This window comes from Mobula hypostoma, chromosome 11, assembly GCF_963921235.1.
Source record: "Mobula hypostoma chromosome 11, sMobHyp1.1, whole genome shotgun sequence".
Classification (NCBI taxonomy): Eukaryota; Metazoa; Chordata; class Chondrichthyes; order Myliobatiformes; family Myliobatidae; genus Mobula; species Mobula hypostoma.
Window position 1 is genome coordinate 13,342,171 of NC_086107.1, and position 14,299 is coordinate 13,356,469.

The window sequence follows — 14,299 nt, forward strand, 5'->3', positions numbered from 1 at the left end:
GGTTTGTTGCTACTAAAGTTTAGTTTCTTTCTAAAAGCAGCTATTTCTTTGGATCGTGGCCATGAGAAAGTCTGCCGACGCTGAAAATCCAAAGCAAAACACACAAAATGCTGGATGAACTCAGCAGGTCAGGCAGCATCTATGGAAATTAATAAACATTTGATGCTTCAGGCTGAGACGCTTCATCAGCAGCGAAGGGGGAAGATGCCAGAATAAAAAGGTGGGGGGAGGGGAAAGAGGCTCGGTAGCAGGTGATGTTTTAGCCAGGTGAATGGGAAAAATAAAGGGCTGGAGAAGAAGGATGCTGATAGGAGAGAAGAATGGACCATGGGAGAAAGGGAAAGAGGAGGGGACCCTGGGGGAGGTGATAGGCAGGTGAGAAGAGGTAAAAGTACAGAATGAGCAATAGACGAGTGGAGGGCGGGCTGCGTTCCTTCAATACTAGAAATTGATATCCTGAGTATTTTTTAATTGTTGCATATTCTTGAATAGAGTACAACCCTCTGAGGGAAAAAATAAGCACAGGTTAAAAGGCCAACCCTTTGCCTGATTTATATTGGGAAAGGGCACACCATGATATACAGTAGCTTGGCAAGGAGCTGTGTTTGCCAAATCCATTATGCTATCTAGCAAATGCTAGTACAATGGGTTCCAGTTAATTGGCCTGTCGGTTAATCAAGGCAACCAGTTATTTGGGACAACTCTTAAAGGACAAAATCTAATCGAGAAAATTGCTGGAATTCCTTTGTTTATTTGGGACACTATGCCACTTAATTGGGACAGAAGACAGTTGTTGAACAGGTTCTAACTAGCGTCAGTCGCATACACTTGTATGGCCATTAAAAGCTACACCATGCTTAGACAAACAGTACTGCAAATAGCATCAGTTGCATGTGTTTGTGGTCAAAAAGCAGTGATTTTTGTCTGTTTGTTGGGGAGACACAAGCAGTAAGACAACTCAGAACTGTTTTGCTCACTGCAGTTTAAAGCATTCAGGCTTAGAGAGGACAGAAAAGGCCGGGAGAGAAAATGAAACAATTTCACGACTTCAACAAGTTAGAAACTACCAAGGATTCAAAGATACCAACAATCATCTTGAATGTTGCAATGAAAGTGAAGATTTGGAGGATGTAATCATCTATAGCATTGTGTGAAGGCAGCTGTGTGTTGCATAAACTGGATGATTTCTTCAGCCGATAACTATCAGGGACTAATACGGATTTATAGTACTGTAGAACTATTAATAGTGCTCTTTGTTCTGTATTTCATTTAAATACATAATTTGTTACTCAGTTTGTATCTTTTAAACCTTTTTAAACTCTTCCATGAAACTTCGGCTAATCGGGGCAGCCACTTAATTGGGCAAAAATGTACTGGTCCTGATGTGTTACAATTAACCGGAATCCACTATAAATCAGGGCAACTCCAATAACAGAAGTCAATACTTAGAGACTAACTATGCAGCTACAGACCAACTGCCCTGATAAAGGATCTCAACACAAAACATCGACCGTTTATTCCTCTCCATAGATGCTGCCTGACCTGCTGAGCTCCTCCAGCATTTTGTGTTTGTTATTCTGGATTTCTAGCATCTGCAGAATCTCTTGTGTTCGTATATGTGCAAACATGCTTCTCTGCAACAATCCTCACAGCCAAAACATTTACCAGAGGATTCCTTGCTGACAACTTCCAGAGGCATTTTTCTCTTTCCACTTTTGCCCCCTTTCTTTCCACTAAAAAAAAGCAACTCCAGCTTTCACCCAGTGTGAGCATCAGAAATGGGGTAGCACTGGAGAGTGTGCAGAAGAAGATTCTCCAAGCAGCTGCCTAAAATGGAGGGCTGCAGTCACAAGGAGAGATTGGATAGGCTGGGTTTGTACTCCTTGGAACCATACATGGCTGAGGTGTGACCTTAATGGAGATTGATAAAATGAAGGACTAAAACAGGGAAAAACTAGAGGGAGCATGTCCAAGGTGTGAGGGACTGAGAGAGAAAGAAAGAAATTTCAGGAGATCTGACATCTCAATTTGTCCCCCCACATGTGGAGGGCAGTGGTTCTCGGAACAAGAAGAAAGAGAAAATGGAAGAGGCCAAGACATGACAGCATTCAAAAGGCGCGTGGACAGGAATTTCGATAGGAAAGGACGTGGGACTAATGGAGCCACCTATGACGTCTGATCTACATGGCTAAATCCAGATACTGAAACATTTCAGGAACTTTAAAGCACCTGTAAGCAATTTTCCAAGGTCCCCTTTAAGCTTTCCATTCAGACAGTGAATAAATTTATTAATTCCTCTTGTTCTCACCTCACTGCTCTATTTTCCCCTCCTCCCATCGTTCTCATTATTCCCCCCCATCATCTGCTTTTATTTCTTCGCCCATGATTTTGAATTTCAAATACTAGAGAGCCAGCAGGAACTCTAGAATCCAGAATCAAACTGATTATCACTGACGTATGATGAGACATTTGTTGGTGTCTGTGCACAGTGCAGAGACAAGAACCAATAAACTACAGAAATAAATTATTAGTGCAAAAAAGGAATGATGATGTAGTTTTATGGACCGCTCAGAAATTTGATGGCAAAGGGAAAAGCTATTCCTAACTTATTGAGTCCATACTTCTTCATAAGTCTATAAGTCTTCAGGCTCCCAGTCAGTCCCGTCCTTGTACCCTCTATCTTTAGACCAGCATGGAGCTGCCAACCACTCACCTTTCTGAGATTCATGCAACTGTGTGGTTTCCTGGTGGTCCCAACCCAAGGCATTCTTGTCCTGCCGATCCGTCTGGACACCAAACTTGCCTCCGAAGCCTTTGACATAATCTAGTTACATCAAATGGCATTGGTTAGTGTGGAAGTCATTTCTGATAATGTTTCACTGCAGACTCAAAGGATTGAAAGGAGGTTGGAGGCTTTTAAACGAATATTCATTGCACAGAACGAGGGCACCTTGCACTGCTAACTAGGAATAGCGCTGTTAGGATTGTTATTGGTTTATTAATGTCACATGTACCGAGATACAGTGAACAGCTTGCTTTGCATATTGTTTATACAGATAAGATCATTACGCAATGCACTGTGGTATAACAACCTCCAAGTGGACCACAACTTTGTCATAGGATTGGAGGCTTCCATGCCACGGAGAGCTAAGCTGGCTGGAGACAGGACTTTGTGATTTGGCCTTTGACCTTTGAACCTATCAACCTCTGTTTTCAGTATACCCAATGACTTAGCCTCTACAACTGATTGGACAATTAATTCCACAGATTCACCACCCTTGGCTAAGGAAATTCCTCCTCATCTCTGTTGTAAAGCAACATCCTTCTGTTCCCTCTGGTCGTAGACTCTCCCACTAATGGAAACATCCTCTCCACATCCACTCTATCCAGGCCTTTCAATATTCGATGCATGAGATTCCCCCACTCACTCTTCTAATCTCCAGCAAGTCTAGGCCCAGAGGCATCAAATGCACCTCATACGTTAACCCTTTCTTTCCTGAGATCTTTCTTGTTATCCTCCTCAGGGCCACCTCTAATGCCAGCACATCCTTTCTTAGATCTGGGGCCCAAAACCGCCCACAATACTTCAAATGGATTCATCAATGCCTTATAAAGCTTCAGCATTACATCCTGGCCTTGGGTGTAATCATGAATGTCCGAGGTGAACAGTCTGTCCGGATTATTTACCATTCAATGATACCTCGTTCAATTCCATGTTACCATCCACTCCCACTTTCCAATTCATTGTCTATCAACCTTCATTCTGAATAAACTCAGTGAGTAGTCAGGGTCCTTTGGGCCAGAGAATTCCCAGAGTTCTGAACTGTACCTTATCTTAGTCCCAAATTCCTTTTCCAAGGATACTATGCCCTCATTCCATGCCTTCCAGCCAGAGAAAAGCCTGCACTATAAGATTTAGGAGCAGAATTAGGCCATTCAGCCCATCAAGTCTGCTCCACCATTCAATCGTTATTTTTTTAAAAAACACAACTCCAGTCTACTGTTTTTGCCTTATAACCTTTAAGTCCCTTACCAATCATGAACTTATGAACCTCTGCCTTATGACTGCCCTCCACAGCTACAGTTCCAGTGATTCACCACCTCTGGCTGAAGAAATTCCTTCTCACCCCAGTTTTAAAAGGGGCACTCCTTTATTCTGTGGCTGTGGTCTTAGATCCTAGACTCTCCCACTAATCGAAACATCCCCTTTTCTGCTCAATGCCTGGTAGGTTTCAGTGAGATTTCCTTCCCCTCTCCATTGTTGTGAACATCATCACATATAGGTCCAGAGCCATTTAACACCAAACAAGCTTCATCTGTTAAGCCTTGCATTCTCATGATTGTTCTTGTGAATCTCCTCTGGATCCTCCCCAGGGCAGGCACATCCTTCCTTAGATAAAAGACCTAGAATTGCACACGATATTCTAAATGTAGCCTGACCAGCACCTTTTAAAGCTTCAGCAATACATCTTTACTTCTATATTCTCAACCTCTCTGGTCCTAGCATCTTTGTATTGATCCTAAACCCAACTGAACTTTGGTCCACAGTAACAATAGGTTAATTGCCCCGTCAATTAAATGTCACATTCAATTGGTCCCTGCCAATCCTAACACTATATAGTCCTGCTAGTTCTCCTGTATCGTAACAACTTGATAAACAGTTGAAAATCCCAATCTCTGAATTTTCTAGCAATCGCAGGGTATAAGTATAATTAGAGCATGTTTAAAGAAGAGTGCCACTACAAATGAAGCACAGCTTTATTCTGCATCTTGTCTTGAGTATACACCAGCTCAGAATAATGGCAACTGTCCAAAATACAAAAATTTTTTTTTACAGCAATCCACTGGTGGGCATAAAAAACAATCTCCATCCCTTACTGAGCCATTTTGGTCACCTACTTAGACCATAAGACCATAAGACAAAGGAGCAGAAGTTGGCCATTCAGCCCATCGAGTCTGCTCCGCCATTTTATCATGAGCTGATCCATTCTCCCATTTAGTCCCACTCCCCCGCCTTCTCACCATAACCTTTGATGCCATGGCTACTCAGATACCTATCAATCTCTGCCTTAAATACACCCAATGACTCGGCCTCCACTGTCGCCCGTGGCAACAAATTCCATAGATTCACCATCCTCTGACTAAAAAAATTTCTTCGTATTTCTGTTCTGAATGGACGCCCTTCAATCCTTAAGTCATGCCCTCTCGTACTAGACTCCCCCATCATGGGAAACGACTTTGCCACATCCACTCTGTCCATACTTACAGGAAATATATCATTAAGATTGAAAGAGTAGAGAGAGTATTGCCAGGACTTGAGGACCTGAATTACAGAGCAAAGTTAGGACTTGTACCCTGGTGTGTAGGAGAATAAAAAGAGATTTGATGGAGGTATATAAATTTATGAGAGTGATAGGTAGTGTAAGTATATGGTTTTTTTTCCCACTGAGGTTGGGCGAGACTAGAACTAGAGGTCATTGATTTAGGGTGAAAGGTAAAATGTTAGTACTCTTTACTCAGTGGGTGGTGCGAGTGTGGAACGAGCTGCCATTGGAAGTGATGGATACAAGCTTGATTTCAACACTTAAGAGACGTTTGGATGGGAGGGTTATGGAGGGCTATGGCCCAGGTGCGGGTCAATGGGATTAGGCGGAATAACAGTTACAGAACTGGATGGGCCTAAGGACCTGTTTCTGAGCCATAGTCCTCTATGACTATGTTCCAGAGCATAATTAAAAATGTCACTGTTAACACCATAACATTTGTATGGGGAAGTGATGCAGCCGTTAGTACTGCTGCCGTATAGCTCCAAGGACCCAGACCCAATCCTGACTTCGGACACGGTCAACACAGAGCTTATGTTCTCTCCATGACCGTTGCAGTTTCCTTTGAGTGCTCCGGTCTCCCACAAGACCCGTCAATTAAAATATCTGTTGTTGTTGAGTACTAAGAAACATTTGAGAGAGAATTAGTTGCAGAATTACAGGGGAATGGGACTGTGGAACTTACCGTGAGTGCAATGAGCTGAATGATGCCATTCTGTGATATCACAAGAATAAGCAGTAGCTTCCAGTCACACACGACTAAACAAGTGCTGAAATTCCTGACTGGCTCTCAATCCCAAACCGAGGAATCACAGCTCAGTAACAGTTAAGCAAACCTCTACCCAAACAAATAAAACAACCAGAACAAAAACTACACTGCTGACCTTTTTGGGATTCATGCTTCTCAGTCTTCCCTTGGTATTCAAAGCCAACAGCACTCTTGTCCACTTTATCCCTTTCCACTCCATACTTGCCACCAAATCCTTTGGAATAATCTGCAGCAAAACACACCATTTTGGTTAAACTAAAGCAGGAGAGAAGAGCTGAACAGACAATACAATGCACAAACCAAAGATGGCGGAGGCTCATTAGACTGCATCAAGGTTGGCAAAGCTGCAGTGTTGGCTTAACTTTGTCTGTGACAGTGTTAACTGTGCACCAGAGGGAGACGATGTTCCCCTATGCTTTGCTCTGAAAAATAACGTCACCTGAACAGCAGATAAGGGCAGTGCATTGTAAGCTAGTTAATGCAAACCATGTTTTCAAGGTCTTCAGCCTTGCTTATCTTGGTAACTGGGCTGATCTTGCAAATACAATTGGTATCAAACAATCTGCTAAAGAGTTCCCAACCTTTTTAATGCCATGGACCACTACCAAGGGGTCAGTGAACCCCAGGTTGGGAACCCCTGATCTACACAACTGTAGTAAAAGGAATAGTACCAGAAATTAAAAATACCAACAATATATGCAAACATGAGGAAATCTGCAGATGCTGGAATTTCAAGCAACACACAAGAAAGTTGCTGGTGAACGCAGCAGGCCAGGCAGCATCTCTAGGAAGAGGTACAGTCGACGTTTCGGGTCAAGACCCTTCGTCCTAACAATATATGCTTCCATTTAAACTGTGACCCTACGACCATGACTTCCATGTGATGAATTTGCTGCAAAAATTACTTTCAATGGGAAATAAAAATCTTAAGCACTCCTGCTGGGAACTATGGTCCAATTAAAGGATTCTTCTGAATCTAAAGACAAGAGATTCTGGAAATCCAGAGCAACACAAAATGGTAGTGGAGCTGAGCGGGTCATGCTTCATCAATGGAGAGGAAGAACAGAATGCTGGACAGAAGTATTACAGTTACAGGGAACGTGAAATGCAAGTAGACAATAAGATGTAAGGTCATAACAAGGTAGACCGTGAGGTCATGAGTCCATCTCTTTGTACCAGGGAACCACTCTCCATAGATGCTGACTGACCTGCTGAGTTCCTTCAGCATTTTGTGTTTGTTCCACTGAACTTAAAGACTGCCAATAATCCAAGCCTGCAAAAAGTTTGGAACACAAGGACATGGAAGTGGTGCTACTGCTGTTACAGGGCTTTGGTTGGATTCATCTCTCCATTTTTATGTCAGCTGTGTGTCTAACTAAGAGTTTCTTAAATGTCCCTAATGTATCTAAGAGGTGTACAATTTTCTTTGAATTTACTTGCTAATGTTCTTTCATGTTCTCTGTTTACTTTCAACTCTACAGCATGCAGGATTCCTGTAACACACACACACTTTCGTTACGCACTTCGTCATGCAGAACTATAGATTTGGCAGGATCAGAGGCAAAGACGAGGGCCTATATCCAAAGTCGAATACCCAATATCCAATGAGGACGTGTACCTGCACACACAGTTAATTATAAACTCGGGTGAGGATCATTGTATCTTGTTAATTATTGGCTCCATGCCTAATATTATCCCATCGCTATCACCCAGGTTCCAGCCATTTCCTTTAGCGAGAGTGGCTTTATCTTGAGGTTATCAAAAAATAAAGATGGTAAGAAAACACTCAGAAAAAATGTCTTTGTTTAAAGAAATGTATGTCTTTACAATTATCCAATCCAGTGACCTACGGATTTTTAGCCTTTCGCTATATAAAAGGGTGAGATCAATATAATTTTGGAGACTTAAGATATTTCAGAATCTATGTTCTATGTTCCTTCGTGGTCACTTGTTCAAATCTTAAAACTCTGTACCCAACAGCAACGTGGGAGGATCTACAACATGTGAACCTCAGCGGTTCAAACCAACTACTCAACACCCCTCTCTTGTGGTTATTAGAATCAGTCTCTGGTTTATTGTCATTCACATACGTCAGAAAATTACCTGTTTTATGGCAGCAGTACAGAACAGGCATAACAAAAGAATACAGGTTGCAAAACAAACGAAACAAAACTGTGCAAAGGAGGAATAGTGAGGTAGTAGTCATGGACAGTTGAGGAACCTGATGGCAGAGGGGAAGAAGCTCCTAAAATGATGAGCGTGTGTCCTGTAACTCCGCCCTGATGGTATATTGAGAAGAAGCCAGGTTCCAACGGTGAGGGTCCTTAATTATGAATGCTGCCTTCTTGAGGGTCTCTAGATGTCCTCAAAAATTGGGAGAGTTATAACGAGAGATGGAACTGGCCAAGTCTACAATCCTCTTCGGCCACTTATGATCCGATGCATTAAAACCAGCCACGGCATTCGTGCTTATGCCTCTATCCCATAGTAATAAAGCTACTAAACAGCTCAAACACTCCAAAACTAACTGCTACTCTTGTAAGACTGATGTACAAATGAAATGGCACGAGGGCCCAGAATGATGGATGCGTCTTCCTGAGGCACGACGTGCTGAAATGTCCTTGATGATGGGAAGGGTTGAGCCCATGGTGGAACTGACTTCAGTCTACAACCCCCTGCAGCCTCTTGCAATCCTGTGCATCGGTGCTTCCACACCAGGCTGCCATGCAACCAATGCATATTAAAACTGGCTTCGGCATTATTACTATGCATCGTGATCCCATAGTAATAAAGCTACTCAACTGGTCAGACACTCCAAAACTGACTGCTGCTCTTGTGAAGCTAATGTGCAGAACTGTGCAGAGGTCTTAGGCACAGATATGTAGCTGGGGTGCCGAAGACTTTTGCAAATGCTGTAGTTATTGCACTGTACTGCTGCCACAAAAAAACCCAAATTACATGACATATATGAGTGATGATAAACCTGATTCTTTTGTGGACTGAGAGTAGGAAGGGGGCAGGGAGAGGGTAATCATGGTTGGGTGAAGGGAGAGGGGAAGCGCCAGAGAGACATTCTGTTTGGAATTGTTTGGAAGTGACCTTGCCTGGTGTCTCAGGGCTGGGTGTGTCCGCAGCGCTCCACCTCTGCCATTCCCAACATCCTTCGCTCCCGACAGCTTTACAAACTTACTCTCCACTCAACATTGGCAAATACAGTACTGTGCACCCTAGCTATATATATGTGCCTAATAACTTTGCACGGTACTGTACAACAGACACATGGATACTGAGCAGTCCAACCATCTCTGACAGGGGAGGTGATAGATTTCAAAACCAGTGCAACAGGATTCATCAGATTCAACTGAACCAGTTGAAGATGGATAAAGCAATTATCAAGACCTGACATCCACAGATATACAGATACCAGCGAGTCTAGCTGTACATTCAGGTCAACTAGGTCACTATCCAGTAAATAATCTACTGTTTTAGATAAGAAGCTTATCAATGGGAACCATCAACAAGGGAGCAATCAGAACGAGGAGCTCTCTTCTTACACAGAAAAGTTATTCCATCTACTATACTGGAGCTGGTATAATGTATAAGCTATTTTGAACATGGTGATTAAATACTTTAACACAAGGAGGAAGATGCATTAATTTTGATCTCATCATCATCATGTGCCATGTCCAATTGGGTGGTGGGCTGGAGATCCGTCTCTACCAAAGGAGGTGTAAGGCACTCCTTCCCTCCGCTAGCCTGCAGGTCACCACTAGGCAAGGTGTAGCACCTGCTTAGCCCCTCGATCAGAGTCATGAAAGTCATGAGAGCAGGTGGTGGATGGTTGTACGAGCAGCTGGTGCCTATCACACGTCCTGGTTATGCGACCACTGAAGCCAGGCAGACAATCTCTGAAGAGTATTGATAATGGCTGGGGTCACCCGTCTTTGTAAAGACACTAGAATGGCAAACTACTTCTATAGAAAAATTTGCTAAGAACAATCATGGTCAAGACCATGATCACCCATGGCAATTTTGAAGTGGGGGGGAACGTCGACTCAGACCATGAGAGGCCTGTGTCAGGCATTTTCATGTCTTACAAGGCGCAGATTGGAAGTCTGTGTGGGGCGCCACTCCTCGTACAGACTAGAGCAATGTGAGATTAAGTGCCTTGCTCAAGGACACAAACACGCTACCACAGCTGAGGCTCAAACTAGCGACCTTCAGATCACTAGATGAACGCCTTAACCACTTGTCCACGTGCCCAACAAATTTTGAAGTAACTTAGTTAAAAACAGTATATTCACCAACGTTATTTATTTGAGAAAGTGATGATGCTGAGCTAACAGAAAAAAATGATAGAACGCAAACAATATAAGGTTCTGCAGACTTTTCTCATTTGCTAATTCTTGAAAGCTGCTTTGGAAAGGATGGGTGATTGTCATTCTCTAAGCTGCACCTGGAGTGTGGAAACCTTGATGGAACCAACAAACAGAGATCAGATATTACCTCATGTCTGGGTTGAGTAAGACATGACAGAAGGGAGATCCACGGCAGGCAAAACTTAATGTGCACAAGTGGAAATGCAAAGGCAAGGAGTTGGTACGTTTCTCCCCATGACCGTGTGGGTTTCCTCTTTGTGCTCCAGTTTCCTCCCGCAGTCCAAAGATGTGCTGGCGAGTAGGCTAATTGGTCATTGTATGTTGTCCCGTGATGAGGCTAGGGTTAAATCGGAGGTTACTCGAAATGCCAGAAAGGCCTATTCCACGGTATATCTCAATCAATCAATACGTCATACACTATTTAGATAGAAGGTTCCCAATCTGGGGTCTATGGACCCCTCAGTTAATGGTAGGAGTCTAAGGCACAAAAAAGGTTGGGAACCCCTGCTTTAGAGGGTAACAGAACAGTCAAGATAATGACTACGGAAGGGGGCCTTAGGAAACACATGAAGGCTCTTGAACTTTTAAGCACAACTGTAAAAAAAAACCACATGATTTTTGATCAATGGTCTATTAAATTCTTTTCCCCAAGTTCAACCCCCAGGTTCATAAAATAATGGAACACTCGCAATTCCCATAAAGGAAAAGGAAAAGGTCTCTTATTTTATATTAATGACTTCAGTGTTGATGTCTTATTGTCAAAGCCTTCAGCCTGAACCTGCTTTGCAAGGGGAAATTTCAGGAAGACCGGTTCTACCGCATTCCAGCCGTGTACCAACGCTGGATTTTTCCTGTAATGCTCCACTCTAGTTTCAGTCGATCTGCTTGAGCACTGACATTTATCGTATTCACGTCCTCTGCAGCCTCGCTCTACAGAATGCTCTGGTATTTACGAGACAACAGTTTCCAACTCAAATGCACACGAAAACCTCCAGAATCTGAGGGGTTACAAACCTTTCAAAAGGAAACGCTGATAATTCCACTTCAACGAGGGAAGACAGTTGGTGGAATTAAAGCAGAAATGCAGAGAGAGTCATAACAGGTCAGTCGCAAATCCAGGAAGAGTGTGCCAAATGACGCCCCCCCCTCCCCCCGAAGCACCAACATCACCAAATGTAAACCATACCCTCCCGCTGCAGCTGAAGAATGAGAAATGATTGGAAGAAGAAAAAGGACACACCTCGCTGTGATTCATGAATCTCAGGTTTGCTCTGGTAATCGAAGCCTAGGGCACTCTTGTCCACTCGATCAGCTTGCACTCCATACTTCCCCCCAAAACCAGTACTGTAGTCTGAATAATTCAACACAGCAAAAGCATCAACAGTGCAGCATGCATAATCATCGACTGCGACAGAAATGCACCAACTCCCCCATGATTAAGCAACAAGAGGCAGCCCAGTTATGAAGCAGTACCAGAGAAAATAACTACCTTTCATTCTAATTTAGGATGCTGCATTGGTAATGGGAAGTTAATATTGCTGGAGTGTTATGTTGCATTGGCTCCAAAAGTACACAAGGCAGTGGCCCAATAGTTGCGAATTTAACTCAAAGAGTTAGCCTGCCATTTCTTTTTGTTAGTTCTGAAAATCTGGGAGGAGGCAATATCAGAAGAAAGGGCAAGATATTGTCCAATTGACAAGAACTGCTCCCAGAGCATTCTGTATTCCAACAAAATACATCCGTTTTACAACCAATAATAAACTATAAACACACATTAGACAGAACAGCTGAATTAAAATTAAGATGCAATTGGCATCAGACTAAAATAAAGAACATCTGGTTAGGTAGTCTGGTAGTGGTTCACTGGAAGATCCCGTAAAACATACGAGAGACAACTCAAGTAGAGGCTCATGCATGAAAAACAAATCACATGTAACAAATTTTGAGAGATCATTATAGAGAATCTTACAGCACAGAGGAAGAGTATTCGATCCATTTCCAGTAAAGCAAAAGTCCTATTCAAAAAAACGTCAGAAATCCTCCGAGGGTATATAACAAGATATCGGCACATGTGTTCCCAGTCTAAATCCCAACCACTGAAAGCACAGTACCTTTCTGCGATGCGTGCTTGGCAGTCTTGCCTTCATATTCAAACCCCACAGCAGACTGAAAGAGAGAAGTAGAAATCCTTCACTTAGACTGCACTGGGAGCATCTTTGCAAAAGTAATCCAACACGTTTGTCATGCAAGAGGTCTGCTCAAGAGTCAAATAAGCAGGCTCCATTCCTGGTTGTGTCCTGCCATCATCTCATTTAAATTTTAGCTTTGCAACCATGTTGTTCCCACCCTCTCCACTGGCACCCCACCCCCGGCCCCCAGAACCCAAAGACTTGGGTTTCCTGGGAGCTCCCAGTGGGATAGAGCTTGTGTGTGGAATAAGTTTTGTAGGCAGAGTAGGAGAACACCCTTGCCTTGATGCAGAGGACTACCACTGTAAACCTTACATCCACCCAAGAGGACAGGTTGGACCCCAAGTCTAACCCAGGGGACAGAAATTCAGATGATGTTTAATGCTACCCCTACCCGCAAGTCTCAGGAATCCGAGCTTCTGATGCGCAATACTGTATTTAACTCCTTCAAAGATATTGATTGACTTGATCACAGGCAAGTCCTTCCGTTAAGTTGGATAACATTGAATGCAAGTTCTGAAGCATGGGGTGGTTCAGACCATCTTGATAACCAGGACACAAATGGGACTGTACATTAACACCCACGTCCAATCGATTACACACAGGTAGCTGTGGTACTTGCCTTATCTACCCTGTCCTTCTGTACACCGAACTTCCCACCGAATCCTTTAACAGAGTCTGTCTGAGAGCAGTGTTTGGAGAGTTTCGCAAAGTACTCATGTCCAACGGCTGACTGCAAAAACAAGAGATTTTCACATTAAAATGGCTGCTTTAATATCACAAAGCACTTCTAGTTGAGGGCTGTTTATTCCCCTCCATAGATATAGTCTGACTTGCTGAGTTCCTCCAGCGTTTACTATATGGTGTTCTGGTAGAGGATTAGCTATTCAGGAGGGGAAGAAAAGTGGTCCAGTTAAAATAGTCACACACGGGAAAAGACTTCATTGATGTAAATAAAAGAAAGAAAGATACATTCGTTTGCTTTATTTCTCTTTACTGAGAGGTTCCAGAGGAGGCTCACAAGAATGATCCCAGGAATAAAAAGGTTAACACATGAAGAGCATTTGATGGCTCTGGGCCTGGACTGGCTGGAGTTTAGAACGATGGGGGCGGGGGGGGGGTGCTGGGATCTCATTGAAACCTATCGAATATTGAAAGGCCTGGATAGAGTGGACATGGAGAGAATGTTTCTACAACACGGGAGTCTCGGACCAGAGGGCTCAGCCTTAGAATACAAGTATGTCCCTTTAGAACAGAGATGAGGAGGAATTTCTTTAGCTAGAGGGTGCTGAATCTGTGGAATTCATTGCCACGTACAACTGTGAAGGCCAAACCATTGGATATATTTAAAGTGGAGGTTGATAGGCGTTTTGATTATTAAACGGCATCAAAGGTTATGGGGAAAAGGCAGGAGAATGGGGTTGAGAGAGATAATAAATCAGCCACAATGGAATGACAGAGCTGATTAATTCTGCTCCTATGTCTTAAGATCTAACAGAGGTTCTCAACCTGGGTCCATGCACCCCTTTCTTAATGGCATTGGTCCATGGCATAAAAAAAGTTCAGAACTTCTGGACTAAAAACTTTAGGGGGAAAGGATTTTAAATAACACAGGATGGTAAAGTTTACTCAAAAAAA

At 43.1% G+C, this 14,299-nt stretch overlaps 1 protein-coding gene across 3 annotated transcripts in view; it reads right to left on the reverse strand.

The window, feature by feature from the left end:
• Positions 1–14,299, reverse strand: part of LOC134353593 (src substrate protein p85-like) — a 92,770-nt gene that overhangs the window by 34,284 nt on the left and 44,187 nt on the right. For 2 of the 3 annotated variants that reach the window (XM_063061689.1, XM_063061688.1), the window contains exons 5-9: positions 13,284–13,394; positions 12,584–12,638; positions 11,713–11,823; positions 6,209–6,319; positions 2,714–2,824 (exon numbers count right to left, since the gene is read on the reverse strand). In XM_063061689.1, coding sequence (XP_062917759.1) covers positions 2,714–2,824; positions 6,209–6,319; positions 11,713–11,823; positions 12,584–12,638; positions 13,284–13,394 — 499 coding nt within the window. The remainder of the gene's footprint in view (positions 1–2,713; positions 2,825–6,208; positions 6,320–11,712; positions 11,824–12,583; positions 12,639–13,283; positions 13,395–14,299) is intronic. The other variant, XM_063061690.1, reaches the window with a different exon arrangement.